Raw genomic sequence first — 17,379 nt, 5'->3', positions numbered from 1 at the left:
AGAGAGCCCAAGAGCTCCACTCTCCCTATCAGAGAGCCCAAGAGCTCCACTCTCCCTATCAGAGGCTAAAGGCTCCACTCCCCCTTCAGAGGCCAAAGGGCTCTCTCCCCCATCAGAGGCCACCCCACTCCCCCTTCAGAGGCCAAGGCTCCTCCTACCCAGGGGCCCAGGCCCCCTCCCCATCAGAGCCCAAAGGGCTCCCCCCTATCGGGGCCCCAAGGCTCCCTCCCTATCAGGGCCCAGGCTCCTCCCCCTATCAACCCGGCTCCTCTCCTATCAGGGGCCTAAGGCTCCTCCCCCTATCAGGGGCCCAAAACCCTCTCCTATCGGGGCCCCCAAGGGCTCTCTTTCTATCAGAGGAGGCTCCACTCCCCTATCAGGGGCCCCAGGGCCCCCTCTCCCTATCAGGGCCCAAAGGTCCACTCTCCAAGGGCCCCAACCACTTTTTCCTTAGAGGAAAAAGGCCCCCTCTCTATCAGAGGCCCAGGGCTCCTCTGCCTATCAGGGCCAGGCCCCCTCCCCTTGGGGCCCCAAAAGGCCCCACTCTTTCTCCAGAGGCCACCCCCCCCTTAAAGGGAGCCCGGGGCCCCACTCTCCCTATCGAGGCCAAGACCACTTTTTAAACAAGTCAACCTTCCTGTACTCCAGAATAAAGTCATTACCTCTGTGTAACGACAGCCAGTTAAATGATTGCTGGCGTTATTTAAAGGGTGTAATTGGGTAGTTAGCAAGGAGGGTCGTTATTTATTGTTTTTACACATAAAAAAGGCGGGCACTCCCTCCCCCTCTTCTAAAAAGGGGAGGGAAGGGCCTGAAAGGGGGTGCAGTAGCGTTGGGTTCGTGTCCTCGCGAAGGTCTCCGTTAAGGGGCTATTAAAGAAATCCCGGCGATCTGCGGGGTGGCCTGATGGATCAGCCCAATAACGCGCGACAACGGCCCTTTTGCGCAACGCGAGTACAGCAAAAGGCGGGAGCGCGGGAGCGGCAGCGTAGCAGGGGATGTCAGACATCCCCCAAAAAAAACAAGGTGTTGCGTGAAACCGACTTCTCAAGGGTAAAAAAATGATTCTCAAGGTAATTGGGTCATCGGGGAAATTAAGGTGAAAATACAGCTGTTGTACCTGGGATATGGGGGTCCCGGGTGTACCCGGGTTTTGGGGGTACCGGGGGTCGGTGTACCTGGGATATCTGGTGTACCTGGGGGTACCTGAGTTTCCCGGTGCCCAGTCCTGGGGGAGTGTGTACCTGGGAGTATCTGGGTGTACCTGGGAGTATCTGGGTGTACCTAGGTGTACCTGAGTGTTCCTGGGTGTACCTTCAGTACCTGGGAGTATCTGTGTGTACCTGGGAGTATCTGGGTGTACCCGGGGGGCATGGGAGTACGAGAGTATCTGGGGGTCCTGGGTGTACATTCCTGGGAGTACATGGGTGTCCCGGGTGGCCTGGGGAGTTCTGGGTGTACCTGGGTGTAAAGGGGTACCTGGGAGTACCCGGGGGTTCCTGGGTGTATGGGGGTACCTGGGTGTACCTGGGTGTAAAGGGATACATGGGAGTTCTGGGGGTTGGGGGTAAAGGGGGTTCCGGTGTCCTGGGGGATGGGGTACCCGGGGTACCTGGGTGTTTGGGTTCTCATTCAGGAAACATTTTCACAGTCAGGTTAAGATTTTCACAGCCAGGTTGATTACAGCCAGGTTAAGATGTCCCGCCAGGGTTAAAAATTGTCACACCAGGTTAAGATGTGTCACAGCCAGGTTTGATGTGTCCAACCAGGTTTGATGTCACAGCCAGGTTAAAATGTTAAGTCAGGTTAAGATGTTCATTCCAGTTAAGATGTGTCACATTCCAGTTAAAATTGTCCCGTCAGGTTAAGATGTGTCACATGAGGTTAAGATGTGTCACAGTCGGTTAAGATTTTCAATTCCAGTTAAGATGTGTCCCTTAGTTGGGTGTGTCACATTCCAGTTAGATTTCACATTCCCGTTAAGATGTGTGCAGTCAGGTTAAAATTTTCACATTCCTTTTTGTCCCTCCCGTTAAGATGATAAACATTTTTCACCAACTAGGTAATGGGAGAGTCTGGTCGACAGTCAGTGGAAAACAGGCCCCTTTCCCTTTGTCATTTCCCCCCACTACCATTAAAAGGTGACTTCATCTTCGGAAATCTGAGGATACGGATATAAATACAATTTATTATACCACAAGAGGGCAGCCACCCCTTCAGTAAACACTCCACAGTAACCCCTTTGCCTCAGTAACACACTACCACAGTAACACCCCTAAATAACCCTGCCTCAGTAACCCCTGCCTCAGTAACACACTGTCTCAGAAACCCAACTGCCTCAGTAACACACTGCCTCAGTAACACCTGCCTCAGTAACCCTGCCTCAGTAACACACTGTCTAGTAACCCCTGTCTAAATAACACTGCCTCAGTAACACCTGCCTCAGTAACACCTGCCTCAGTAACCCTGTCTCAGTAACACACCCCTCAGTAACACACTGCCTAAATAACACCTGCCTCAGTAACCCTGCCACAGTAACACCTGCCACAGTAACGCATTGCCTCAGTAACACGCTGCCTCATTAACACACTGCCTAAAGAAAACCCGCCACAGTAACACACTGCCACAGTAACACTGCCTCAGTAACACACCCTCAGAAACCCCACACTGCCACAGAAAACACCCTCAGTAACACACTGTCTCCCCCTAACCACTGCCCCAGTAACACACTGCCCTCAGTAACACACTGTCACAGCAACTTTCCCCCCAATGACACTTCTCAGTAAACACGGGCCCAGTAACACCTGCCCTTTAAACACTGTCTAAATCACACTGCCACAGTAACACACCCACGGTAACACACTGCCTAAAGTAACACCTGCCACAGTAACACACTGCCCCCAATAACCCCCGCAGTAACCCCTGCCACAGTAACACACTGCCACAGTCCACTCCCCCAGTAACCCTGTCTCAGTCACACCCACGGAAACACACTGCCACAGTAACACACTGCCTCAGTAACCCCTGCCACGGTAACCTGCCACATAACACACTGCCTCAGTAACCCTGCCATAGTAACCTGCCACGGTAACACACTGCCATAGTAACACTGCCACAGAAACCCTGCCACGGTAACCCTGCCTTTTTTCACCTGCCCCCCAGTAACACCTGCCATAGTAACCTGCCACGGTAACACATATAGTAACCTGCCACAGTAACACACTGCCTCAGTAACACACTGCCAGGGAAAAACCCACTGCCGATAACACACTCCCAAATAGTAACACTGCCTCAGTAACACACTGCCTCAGTAACACACTGCCATGGAAAACCCTTTCCCACAGTAACACACTCCCTGAAGAAACCCACTGCCCCCTTTTAACACCCCTGCCTCAGGGGCCCCTGCCAAAAGAAAACCTCCCACAGTAACACACTCCCAAATGGTAACACTGCCACGGAAAACCCTGCCACGGTAACACACTGCCACGGTTTTCACCCATGAGTAACACTCCCCTTTTAACCCTGCCTCAGAAAACCCTGCCAAAAAGTAACACTCCCAGGTAACCCCCCCAAAGTAACACTGCCTCAGTAACCCCTGCCACAGTAACCCCTGCCATTAGTAACACCCACAGTAACCCTGCCAAAAGAAACACTGCCCCATAAACACTGTCTCAGTAACCCCTGTCCCAGCAACTACGCCCCCAGTAACCCTGTCTCAGAAACCCCTCCCCACGGTAACCCCCCAAAAGCACTGTCTCAGTAACCCCTGCCACAGTAACCCTCCCCACGGTAACACGCTGCCTCAGTAACCCCTGCCACGGTAACACACTGCCTAAATAACCCCTCCCCCGGAAACCCCGCCACGGTAACACACTGCCCAGAAACCCACACTGCCACGCCCCTGCCTCAGTAACACCTGCCAAATGCCTGCCACAGTAACCCTGCCTCAGTAACCCCTCCCCACTAACACCTGCCCAGTAACACACTGCCTCAGTAACCCCTGCCTCAGTAACACACTGCCTAAAGTAACACACTGCCTCAGTAACACACTGCCACAAGTAACCCTGCCACGGTAACACCCCTGAAAAGTAACACACTGCCTCAGTAACACATTTATAGTAACACTGCCACGGTAACACACTGCCACAGTAACACCTGCCACAGTAACACCCCACAGTAACCCCTGCCACATCCCTGCCTCAGAAACACCCTGCCACGGAAAACACACTCCCCGGTAACCTGCCAAAATAACACACTCCCCGGTAACCACTCCCACGGTAACACCCCACGGTAACCCCACGGTTTTAACCCCTGCCAGGGAACACACTGCCCAGTAACACTCCCCGGTAACACACTGCCACAGTAACACATTTTGCCACGGAAACACACTGCCTCAGTAACACACTGCCATAGTAACACTGCCACAGTAACCCTGCCCTCAGTAACACACTGCCACAGTAACCCCTGCCTCAGTAACACACTGCCTCAGTAACACCTGCCTCAGTAACACCCTAAATTTTTCCCCTGCCTAAAGTAACACTGCCACAGTAACACTCCCCACGGTAACACCCCTTCCAGGTAACCCCTGCCCTCAGTAACCCCTGCCTTTGGAAACACTGCCACGGTAACACACTCCCACAGTAACACACTGCCACGGTAACACCCCCCACAGTAACACACTGCCTCAGTAACACACTGCCTCAGTAACACACTGCCTCAGTAACACACTGTCTCAGTAACACACTGCCTCAGTAACACACTGCCTCAGTAACACACTGCCTCAGTAACACACTGCCCCAGTAACACACTGCCTCAGTAACACACTGCCTCAGTAACACACTGCCTCAGTAACACACTGCCTCAGTAACACACTGCCTCAGTAACACACTGCCTCAGTAACACACTGCCTCAGTAACACACTGCCTCAGTAACACACTGCCTCAGTAACACACTGCCCCAGTAACACACTGCCTCAGTAACACACTGCCTCAGTAACACACTGCCTCAGTAACACACTGCCTCAGTAACACACTGCCTCAGTAACACACTGCCTCAGTAACACACTGCCTCAGTAACACACTGCCCCAGTAACACACTGCCTCAGTAACACACTGCCTCAGTAACACACTGCCTCAGTAACACACTGCCTCAGTAACACACTGCCTCAGTAACACACTGCCTTAGTAACTCACCCAAACCTCATCTGTGAGTGAAGATTATCCATCTCCTTCAGGAACTGACAGAAGTGTCTGCCTGTCACCCTCAGCATCTTGTCATACTCGTAGTGGCTGCAGTACCTAACGAAGCACCTAGGGAAGACACGTCCAGGTCAACACAGTGTTCTAGCAACGACCAGGGGGTGAGGGAAGGACTTTAGGAACGACCAGGGGGTGAGTTAAGGACTCTAGGAACTACCAAGGGGTGAGGGAATGATTCTAGGAATAACCAGGGGGCGATGGAAGGACTCTAGGAACAACCAGGGGGTGAGAGAAGGACTCTACGAACAACCAGGGGGGTGAGGAAAGGATTCTAGGAACGACAAGGGGGTGAGGGATGGCCTCTGGGAGCAACCAGGGGATGAGGGAAGGGCTCTAGGAACGACCAAGGGTGAGTTAAGGACTCTAGGAACTACCAAGGGGTGAGGGAAGGACTCTAGGAAAGACCAGGGGGTGAGGATAGGACTCTAGGAACCACCAGAGGGTGACGGAAGGACTTTAGGGACTACCAGGAGTGAGGGAAGGAGTCTAGAAACAACCAGGGGTTTGGGAGGGAGGGTTTTAAACCCTGGACACAGGAGTGGTTCTGACGCCGGTTTACCATGGATGTCAGAGTACTTACTAGGGATACAATATTGAGAGGCAGGGACTCAGTACTCAGTTCTAGAAACACAGTACTCGGTGCTAGGGATACAACATTGACAGGTAGGGACTCAGTACTCAGTTCTAGGGACAGAGTACTCAGTGCTAAGGATACAGCATTGACAGGTAGGGACTCAGTACTCAGTTCTAGGGACACAGTACTCAGTGCTAGGGATACAATATTGATAGGTAGGGACACAGTACTCAGTGCTAGGGACACAGTACTCAGCGCTAGGGGACTCACCTAGTCAAGACTCACCTGCCGAAGAATCTGAGGTGGTCGTTCTCGTCGCCCTGGCGGGTGAAGTGGGCGCATGCGGTAGCCAGCTTGCGGAAGAGTGAATCAGAGTACAGGTGATGGATGTTGAACTCTACGTTGCGGCAGCCGGCATGTTCCTTGATCATGTCCCACATCACCTCTCCGTACTCAGCCTGAGGGCAGGGGGCAGGGGGCAGGGGGCAGGGGGCAGGGGGCAGGGGGCAGGGGGCAGGGGGCAGGGGGCAGGGGGCAGGGGGAGGAGCAGGTATTACTTATATATATATATATATATATATATATATAGATAGATAGATAGATAGATAGATAGATAGATAGACAGATAGATAGATAGATAGATAGATAGATAGATAGTAGTAACGTGGATAGACGCAGTCAGGCGTCTGTTATCTGACTCTCTCTCTCTCTCTCTCTTTTTTTTTTTTTTTTTTTTTTTTTTTTTTTTTTTTTTTTTTTTTTTTTTTTTTTACACAGGGTTTGACAAGGTTAAGGATCCCTAGCTTTATTGACAGCTATTTACAGGTTAAGGATCCCTAGCTTTATTGACAAGCTATTTACAGGTTAAGGATCCCTAGCTTTATTGACAAGCTATTTACAGGTTAAGGATCCCTAGCTTTATTGACAAGCTAAGAGCTGTTACCTACATCAGCTCATTTGTAAGCCTTTTTATTGTTATGAGACATACAAGTAGGGAACAGGATGAAGTTGGAGCCATCTGTGGGCCAGCATTTTCATTTGATCAACTGACTTTATCTCGTTGACATCATTATCCTGTACGAATGTGTTCCATACTCGAGTCATCCTGGGTATGTATGATCTCAGATGGAGTGATGTTCTGGAGAAGGGTACAGCCAGAGTGAAGTTGCTGCTTTCTGCCCGTCTTGTGGCATAAAAGCTTGTTTCACGCTGTCCTCGAAGTGGATCCAAGTGTGGTATTTTGACAATATTGGCCTTGTACATAACAGTAAGGCCACCCACATCCCTCCTATGTTGAAGGCTCTGCTGAAATGACAGATCTATCCAGGATGGGTCCAGGCGAGAGATGAGACGTCTTGCTCTGTTCTCTACTCTGTCAAGCAGTCGCAGATGAGAGGGGGGGGGGCAGGCAAACCAAGAAAGTGGAGCATACTCAAGGTGCGAGCGTACTTGTGCCTCGTACAGGATCTTGCAACCCCTACTGTCAAGCAGATGGGAGATACGGCGAAGTGCTGTAAGCTTCCTGGCTGCCTTGTTTGCAAGATTTACAACATAGTTCTTCATGGTTAGTTTGGAGTCAAATTTCACCCCAAGGATATCAACTTCTTCTCCAGGTGCCAACATCCTCCCATTCATCCTTACTACTGCACCAGCATTACCATCATGGTGCCTAGAGACGATCATCATTTGCGTTTTCTCAGGTGCAAATGTTACTTGCCATCTATTTCCCCAAGCTGATATAGCTCTCAGCTGGTGATTGATGTAGCTTAGAGCACCTGGCATTTCTTCTCTTGGATAAGTGAATGTCAGTGTACAGTCGTCTGCATATGCATGTGATTCTGGGATGAGATGAAGAAGGTCGTTGAAGTAGACATTCCATAACAATGGACCCAGCACGCTTCCTTGTGGAACACTTGCCCCAATAGGATGTCTTGCTGATTCCGTTCCATTGAGAACTACACTTAGAGATCTACCATGAAGGTAATCACTGAGGAGACATAGCGTAGAGCCTGCAATTCCCAGTGCTTGAAGTTTTGCTAAGAGGCCCTGGTGCCACACCCGGTCGAAAGCGCCAGCAATGTCCAGTGCTACCACACAGCTGACTTTGGATTCATCCAGTGACTGGTGCCACTTAGTGGAGAGGTTTAACAACAGATCAGCAGAAGAGTAACCTTTCCTGAAGCCATATTGACGATCACAAAGTAGTGAGTGGTAGTCAAAAAACTCTGTCATTTGTCTTGAGATTATTGTCTCAAGGATCTTACCAGTGATTGACAGGAGTGACACTGGTCTGTAGTTGCTGATTTCTGCTCTGCTCTTCTTTTTGTGAACAGGGACTACATTTGCCTCTTTCCATAGAGAGGGCCATTTACACTGTACTAGGCAGTGCTGAAAGATGCGAGTTAGAGGTGCTGCTAGCTGGTCTGCACATCTTCTCAACAATCTTGGGCTCAACTTGTCTGGGTCCACAGCCTTTTCTTGGTCAAGCGATTTAAGTAGGAAATGCACCTCCTCCTGCCTTATTGTCACCACTGACAGTTTTGACACAGTTCTTGCAGCTAGCCAAGGAGGGTCCCTTGCTGGATCAGGAACTTGCATTTTGGTAGCAGAGTGTTCAGCAAAGAGGTCCGCCTTCTCTTGACTACTAGTAGAGGTGGTCCCATCCTGTCGATTTAGAGGTGGAGTAAGTTCATCAGGCAGATAACCTTGTCTGTCCTTGACCAGGGACCACCAGGTTTTGGAGCCTACCCTACCTGATGCTAACTTTCTTTTAGTGTCCACCTCCCATTTAGCAATGGCCCACTTTTGAACATCACCCATATGCCTACAGGCTTGCATGTGCAAGTTCCTGTTATAGGTGGTAGGATGTCTCTTATACCTTCGCCATGCTTTGTATTTAGCAGTAGCAGCCTCTCTACAACGAAAGCCAAACCAAGGCTGATCTGTAGGCTTCGTCACATATTGCCGGTGAGGAATGTGTTCTTGTTGTAGATTAAGGATGTCCAGTGAAGGCTTTCACTTGGTTGTCAACATCCCCTTGGAGAAGAGCATTCCAGTCAGTGGTGGCGAGCTCAGAGCAAAGGGCTGGTCAATTACCTCTTTCCCATAGCCAGGTTGTGCGTGTGGACTCCTCACCTCGTTCTGTTGGGATCTTAAGTGTGGTAAAAACAGCCTTGTGGTCAGACGATCCAACGTAGCCGAGGGGTTGACAAGTGACTATGCCTTCTGCCAGATCACTCACTACTGGGTCAAGGGAGGAGCCAGAGATATGAGTAGGGAAATCAACAAAGTTTCTCATGTCAAACACTGCAAGAAGGTCATCAAAGTCCCTCTGTATAAGGTGCTGGTTAAGGTCACCAACAATTATGATATGTTGACAGTTGTGTTGTAGCAGAAGGGAGTCAGTATTTTCCATTAGGAAGTTGATAGGGTCTGCATGTTGCCACTGAGGTCTGAACATTGCACATGCTAGTACAGAGGTACTAGTGTTTATACAGAGCTTGAAGAACATCATTTCAAGATGTGTAGGGGTGGCAACATCTATGTGCTGGGCATGAACACTTTTAGAGAAGCACACAGCAACACCACCTCCTTGCCCTTGCCTGTCTCTTCTCATCCATGAGGTGTAGCCAGCAATTCTTGCAAAATTTTCTGGAGTCCTGTCATCCAAAAATGTTTCAACAACAGCTATCATGTCGGGACGTCGAGTGTTCACAAAGCTATGTGTGAGCTCTCCAACATTAGTAATGAAACCTCTAATGTTGGCCGACAGGATGCTGATAGACTGGCTCCTCATGATGAAGTGGTCAGCTTGAGGTGGTGGGTGTGTAGGGTATGTAAGGTGCCTGCCCTTGAGAGAGGTAGGGTACTGAGGCAGCTGCAGGGATGTAGGTCTGTGGTCTTGTATAAGGCACAATCCCACCTGTCTCTCTCTCTCTCTCTCTCTCTCTCTCTCTCTCTCTCTGACTCACTCTCTGAGATGCTGTGAAGGATTTAAAAGGGGAAGAAGTGGGTAGTGGAGCGGAGGGTAGGGACTGGGATTGGGGGAGGGAGGAGGAGAGGATGTAAGGGGAAGTTAGAGGGGAGGGGAGAGGGGCGGGGAGAGGGGAGGGGAGAGGGAAGGGGAGAGTGAGGGGAAGTGTGTGGCGTCATTGTTGTACAATCGTCTACCACTTCCACCCTCCACAATACCTTGGTTGTGGGCACCCCACTTGTGTTATTGGTGGGGGTGTGGTGGGGTGGTGGGGTTGTGGTGGGGTGGTGAGGATGTGGTGGGGTGGTGAGGATGTGGTGGGGTGGTGAGGATGTGGTGGGGTGGTGAGGATGTGGTGGGGTGGTGGGGGTGTGGTGGGGTAGTGAGGGTGTGGTGGGGAGGTGAGGGTGTGGTGGGGTGGTGGGGGTGTGGTGGGGGTGGATCAAGGTTAGGGTACACAAGACAGCACTCAAGAATGGAGGAAGGAGTTGAGTGAGGGAGAAAGATTGAGGGAGATGATGATGGATGATGCTGACTTAACACAAGACCTGAATACTGTATCCTTAGAGAGAGAGAGAGAGAGAGAGAGAGAGAGAGAGAAAGAGAGAGAGAGAGAGAGAGAGAGAGAGAGAAAGAGTGAGCTACATCAATCACCAGCTGAGAGCTATATCAGCTTGGGGAAATAGATGGCAAGTAACATTTGCACCTGAGAAAACGCAAATGATGATCGTCTCTAGGCACCATGATGGTAATGCTGGTGCAGTAGTAAGGATGAACGGGAGGATGTTGGCACCTGGAGAAGAAGTTGATATCCTTGGGGTGAAATTTGACTCCAAACTAACCATGAAGAACCATGTTGTTAATCTTGCAAACAAGGCAGCCAGGAAGCTTACAGCACTTCGCCGTATCTCGCATCTGCTTGACAGTAGGGGTTGCAAGATCCTGTACGAGGCTCAAGTACGCTCACACCTTGAGTATGCTCCACTTTCTTGGTTTGCCTGCCCCCCCTCTCATCTGCGACTGCTTGACAGAGTAGAGAACAGAGCAAGACGTCTCATCTCTCGCCTGGACCCATCCTGGATAGATCTGTCATTTCAGCAGAGCCTTCAACATAGGAGGGATGTGGGTGGCCTTACTGTTATGTACAAGGCCAATATTGTCAAAATACCACACTTGGATCCACTTCGAGGACAGCATGAAACAAGGTTTTATGCCACAAGACGGGCAGAAAGCAGCAACTTCACTCTGGCTGTACCCTTCTCCAGAACATCACTCCATCTGAGATCATACATACCCAGGATGACTCGAGTATGGAACACATTCGTACAGCATAATGATGTCAACGAGATAAAGTCAGTTGATCAAATGAAAATGCTGGCCCACAGATGGCTCCAACTTCATCCTGTTCCCTACTTGTATGTCTCATAACAATAAAAAGGCTTACAAATGAGCTGATGTAGGTAACAGCTCTTAGCTTGTCAACAGACTTTGCAAAAGCATTTGACAAATGCGATCATGGCGTAATAGCCCATAAAATACGTGCTAAAGGAATAACTGGGAATGTGGGGAGATGGATCTTCAACTTCCTAACAAATCGAACACAAAGAGTAGTGGTCAACAGAGTTAAATCGGAGGCTGCCATAGTGAAGAGCTCTGTTCCACAAGGCACAGTACTCGCCCCCATCTTATTCCTTATCCTCATATCAGACATAAACAGAGATATACGCCACAGCACCGTATCATCCTTTGCGGATGATACTAGGATCTGCATGAGGCTGTCATCTGCTGAGGACGCGGTTAACCTCCAAGAAGATATAAACAAAGTTTTCCAGTGGGCAACGGTAAACAATATGATGTTCAATGAGGACAAATTCCAACTACTCCGTTATGGAAAACTGGAGGAGATAATAACTAGAACAGAGTATACTACTGACTCCGGCCATACAATAGAGCGGAAAAATAATGTAAGGGACCTGGGAGTAGTAATGTCTGAGGATCTCACTTTCAAGGATCACAACAGTGCCACGATCGCACGTGCAAAGAAAATGATAGGATGGATAATGAGAACTTTCAAAACGAGAGATGCCAAGCCCATGATGATCCTTTTCAAATCACTTGTTCTCTCTAGGCTGGAATACTGCTGTACATTAACATCTCCATTCAAAGCAGGTGAAATTGCAGATCTAGAGAGTGTACAGAGATCCTTTACTGCACGTATAAGTTCTGTCCAGCACCTTAACTACTGGGAACGCTTGGAAGCACTTGACTTGTACTCGTTGGAACGCAGGAGGGAGAGATATATCATAATCTACACTTGGAAAATCTTGGAAGGAATGGTCCCAAATCTGCACACAGAAATCACTCCCTACGAAAGTAAAAGACTGGGCAGGCGATGCAAAATGCCCCCAATAAAAAGTAGGGGCGCCATTGGTACACTAAGGGAAAACACCATAAGTGTCCGGGGCCCAAAACTGTTTAACAGCTTCCCATCAAGCATTAGGAGAATTGCCAATAAACCCCTGGCTGCCTTCAAGAGAGAGCTGGACAGATACCTAAAGTCAGTGCCGGATCAGCCGGGCTGTGGCTCGTACGTTGGACTGCATGCGGCCAGCAGTAACAGCCTAGTTGATCAGGCCCTGATCCATCGGGAGGCCTGGTCATGGACCGGGCCGCGGGGGCGTTGATCCCCGGAATAACCTCCAGGTAACCTCCAGGTTGTCAATAAAGTTAGGAATCCTTAACCTGTAAATAGCTTGTCAATAAAGCTAGGGATCCTTAACCTTGTCAAACCATGTGACTACTACCACACATTAGTTACAGCTACCATGACTGGCCTTCCCTACCGTGACTACTACCACACATTAGTTACAGCTACCATGACTGGCCTTCCCTACCGTGACTACTACCACACATTAGTTACAGCTACCATGACTGGCCTTCCCTACCATGACTACTACCACACATTAGTTACAGCTACCATGACTGGCCTTCCCTACCATGGCTAATCTGTAAGTATATTTATGTGTACCTGTACCTAAATAAACTCTCTAAACCCTTCGAAGACTCTCAGCTCTACGTCTAAGACTCTACAACACTCTATAGAGCTTGCAGAGGAAGCTATGTTACCACAATATAATATTAAAAACCCCGTAGCTGGGTTGGTGGCGCACTCACCTTACACACTGAGGTCCGGGGTTCGATCCCCGTTACGGGATATCCATGTTTACCCAGTAGTAGGTACCTGGGTGTTAGTGGACTGGTCTGGGTCGCATCCTGGGGACAAAATTAACCTAATTTGCCCATAACAAGGAACTTTCTATATAACAGTATGTCGTTGATGCCAGCTATGGTCTGTATAAGTTGTATCATATACTGGTAGAAAGATTATTATTATTATTATTATTATTATTATTATTATTATTATTATTATTATTATTATTATTATTATTATTATTATTATTATTATTATTGTTATTATTATTATTTTTATTTATTTATTATCACACTGGCCGTCTCCCACCAAGGCAGGGTGGCCCGAAAAAGAAAAACTTTCACCATCATTCACTCCATCACTGTCTTGCCAGAAGGGTGCTTTACACTACAGTTTTTAAACTGCAACATTAACACCCCTCCTTCAGAGTGCAGGCACTGTACTTCCCATCTCCAGGACTCAAGTCCGGCCTGCCGGTTTCCCTGAACCCCTTCATAAATGTTACTTTGCTCACACTCCAACAGCACGTCAAGTATTAAAAACCATTTGTCTCCATTCACTCCTATCAAACACGCTCACACATGCCTGCTGGAAGTCCAAACCCCTCGCACACAAAACCTCCTTTACCCCCTCCCTCCAACCTTTCCTAGGCCGACCCCCTACCCCCGCCTTCCTTCCACTACAGACTGATACACTCTTGAAGTCATTCTGTTTCGCTCCATTCTCTCTACATGTCCGAACCACCTCAACAACCCTTCCTCAGCCCTCTGGACAACAGTTTTGGTAATCCCGCACCTCCTCCTAACTTCCAAACTACGAATTCTCTGCATTATATTCACACCACACATTGCCCTCAGACATGACATCTCCACTGCCTCCAGCCTTCTCCTCGCTGCAACATTCATCACCCATGCTTCACACCCATATAAGAGCGTTGGTAAAACTATACTCTCATACATTCCCCTCTTTGCCTCCAAGGACAAAGTTCTTTGTCTCCACAGACTCCTAAGTGCACCGCTCACCCTTTTCCCCTCATCAATTCAATGATTCACCTCATCTTTCATAGACCCATCCGCTGACACGTCCACTCCCAAATATCTGAATACATTCACCTCCTCCATACTCTCTCCCTCCAATCTGATATCCAATCTTTCATCACCTAATCTTTTTGTTATCCTCATTACCTTACTCTTATTATTATTATTATTATTATTATTATTATTATTATTATTATTATTATTATTATTATTATTATTATTATTATTATTATTATTATTAAGGCAGTGACGGGAGGACTAAAACCGTGACGGAGAGACAAAGACAGTGACGGAATCTGCTTGTCTGTGTGTTAGAGTGAAGGAAGCAACCCTCAGCTGTAGCAACACTATCACCCCTCACCCTCTTCTCTCCCCTCCCCTCCTTTCCCCTCCTCTCCCCTCCCTCCATCCTTCCCTCCCACGCCTGTCATCTCTCCACGGAAGCTCTAGACACTCAGGGAAGAGCATGATAAGCCTCACGTCTCTCCCTCTCTTCCTTCCTACCTTCATGAAATACGAAGAGCAAATATACAATGACTTCTTTGTACTCTCTCTCTCTCTCTCTCTCTCTCTCTCTCTCTCTCTCTCTCTCTCTCTCTCTCTCTCTCTCTCTCTCTCTCTCTCTCTCTCTCTCTCTCTATGGGCCGTTGTAGTCCGTGTCAGTCGTATGGGCCGTTGTAGTCCGTGTCAGTCGTATGGGCCGTTGTAGTCCGTGTCAGTCGTATGGGCCGTTGTAGTCCGTGTCAGTCGTATGGGCCGTTGTAGTCCGTGTCAGTCGTATGGGCCGTTGTAGTCCGTGTCAGTCGTATGGGCCGTTGTAGTCCGTGTCAGTCGTATGGGCCGTGTAGCCCGTGTCAGTCCTATGGGCCGTGTAGCCCGTGTCAGTCCTATGGGCCGTGTAGCCCGTGTCAGTCCTATGGGCCGTGTAGCCCGTGTCAGTCCTATGGGCCATGTAGCCCGTGTCAGTCCTATGGGCCGTGTAGCCCGTGTCAGTCCTATGGGCCGTGTAGCCCGTGTCAGTCCTATGGGCCGTGTAGCCCGTGTCAGTCCTATGGGCCGTGTAGCCCGTGTCAGTCCTATGGGCCGTGTAGCCCGTGTCAGTCCTATGGGCCGTGTAGCCCGTGTCAGTCCTATGGGCCGTGTAGCCCGTGTCAGTCCTATGGGCCAGGTAAGACAAAACACTGGCTGTCGAGTACACTCACCTGGAATCTACCTGTAGGGTATTCCGGGGATCAAAGCCCCCGCGGCCCGGTCCACGACCAGGCCTCCCTGTGTATCAGGGCCTGATCAACCAGGCTATTTACTGCTGGCCGCACTTGAGCATAGCTCTAGCATCTGCAGTTTATTTTCCAAACTGACTTAAGTTTGTTTATATACGTCCCCTTTTGACACACTACAAGACACGTCATATACACAAGTAGTAAACTGACCTTGCAAGATCCTTCAGCAAGTGTAAGGCGGCGTAATTGGTCACGAAATCTGTTCAAAATAGACTTACTGGGAAGGTGGGCAGATTTGATATGTAAATAAGCCACTCTGAGTTTTTTGGGTTATCCTGGAGAGTAATCTACACATATGCTGCTATGTAAGATAATTAATGTAACTGTATTTGTGTGTATCTGTACCTAAATAAACTCACTAACTTGTTATAACTTCCTCAGTGATAGAAATTGGTGAACAAGAGTAAAGTTAGGGGCTGACAGGGTGACAAGTGGTGTTCCACAAGGCAGTATTCTCCCCACCTCAGGGTGACAAGTGGTGTTCCACAAGGCACGGTATTCTCCCCACCTCAGGGTGACAAGTGGTGTTCCACAAGGTACAGTATTCTCCCCACCTCAGGGTGACAAGTGGTGTTCCACAAGGCACAGTATTCTCCCCACCTCAGGGTGACAAGTGGTGTTCCACAAGGCACAGTATTCTCCCCACCTCAGGGTGACAAGTAGTGTTCCACAAGGCACAGTATTCTCCCCACCTCAGGGTGACAAGTGGTGTTCCACAAGGCACAGTATTCTCCCCACCTCAGGGTGACAAGTGGTGTTCCACAAGGCACAGTATTCTCCCCACCTCAGGGTGACAAGTGGTGTTCCACAAGGCACAGTATTCTCCCCACCTCAGGGTGACAAGTGGTGTTCCACAAGGCACAGTATTCTCCCCACCTCAGGGTGACAAGTGGTGTTCCACAAGGCACAGTATTCTCCCCACCTCAGGGTGACAAGTGGTGTTCCACAAGGCACAGTATTCTCCCCACCTCAGGGTGACAAGTGGTGTTCCACAAGGCACAGTATTCTCCCCACCTCAGGGTGACAAGTGGTGTTCCACAAGGCACAGTATTCTCCCCACCTCAGGGTGACAAGTGGTGTTCCACAAGGCACAGTATTCTCCCCACCTCAGGGTGACAAGTGGTGTTCCACAAGGCACAGTATTCTCCCCACCTCAGGGTGACAAGTAGTGTTCCACAAGGCACAGTATTCTCCCCACCTCAGGGTGACAAGTGGTGTTCCACAAGGCACAGTATTCTCCCCACCTCAGGGTGACAAGTGGTGTTCCACAAGGCACAGTATTCTCCCCACCTCAGGGTGACAAGTGGTGTTCCACAAGGCACAGTATTCTCCCCACCTCAGGGTGACAAGTGGTGTTCCACAAGGCACAGTATTCTCCCCAACTCAGGGTGACAAGTGGTGTTCCACAAGGCACAGTATTCTCCCCACCTCAGGGTGACAAGTGGTGTTCCACAAGGCACAGTATTCTCCCCACCTCAGGGTGACAAGTGGTGTTCCACAAGGCACAGTATTCTCCCCCCCTCAGGGTGACAAGTGGTGTTCCACAAGGCACAGTATTCTCCCCACCTCAGGGTGACAAGTGGTGTTCCACAAGGCACAGTATTCTCCCCACCTCAGGGTGACAAGTGGTGTTCCACAAGGCACAGTATTCTCCCCACCTCAGGGTGACAAGTGGTGTTCCACAAGGCAGTATTCTCCCCACCTCAGGCTGACAAGTGGTGTTCCACAAGGCAGTATTCTCCCCACCTCAGGGTGACAAGTGGTGTTCCACAAGGCACAGTATTCTCCCCACCTCAGGGTGACAAGTGGTGTTCCACAAGGCAGTATTCTCCCCACCTCAGGGTGACAAGTGGTGTTCCTCAAGGCACAGTATTCTCCCCACCTCAGGGTGACAAGTGGTGTTCCACAAGGCACAGTATTCTCCCCACCTCAGGGTGACAAGTGGTGTTCCACAAGGCACAGTATTCTCCCCACCTCAGGGTGACAAGTGGTGTTCCACAAGGCACAGTATTCTCCCCACCTCAGGGTGACAAGTGGTGTTCCACA

The 17,379-nt window shown here is 49.6% G+C and overlaps 1 protein-coding gene across 2 annotated transcripts in view; it reads right to left on the bottom strand.

The window, feature by feature from the left end:
• Positions 1–2,055: 2,055 nt before the first annotated feature.
• Positions 2,056–17,379, bottom strand: part of LOC128701667 (soluble guanylate cyclase 89Db-like) — a 38,400-nt gene continuing 23,076 nt past the window's right edge. For both annotated transcript variants that reach the window (XM_070101589.1, XM_070101590.1), the window contains 3 exons: positions 6,118–6,290; positions 5,193–5,309; positions 2,056–2,161 (listed from right to left, as the gene is read on the bottom strand). In XM_070101589.1, the coding sequence (XP_069957690.1) occupies positions 2,116–2,161; positions 5,193–5,309; positions 6,118–6,272 (318 nt within the window). In that variant the 5' untranslated portion in view covers positions 6,273–6,290 and the 3' untranslated portion in view covers positions 2,056–2,115. The remainder of the gene's footprint in view (positions 2,162–5,192; positions 5,310–6,117; positions 6,291–17,379) is intronic.

This window comes from Cherax quadricarinatus, chromosome 78 (assembly GCF_038502225.1).
Source record: "Cherax quadricarinatus isolate ZL_2023a chromosome 78, ASM3850222v1, whole genome shotgun sequence".
Taxonomy (NCBI): Eukaryota; Metazoa; Arthropoda; class Malacostraca; order Decapoda; family Parastacidae; genus Cherax; species Cherax quadricarinatus.
This window is presented reverse-complemented; position numbering and strand designations above follow the sequence as displayed.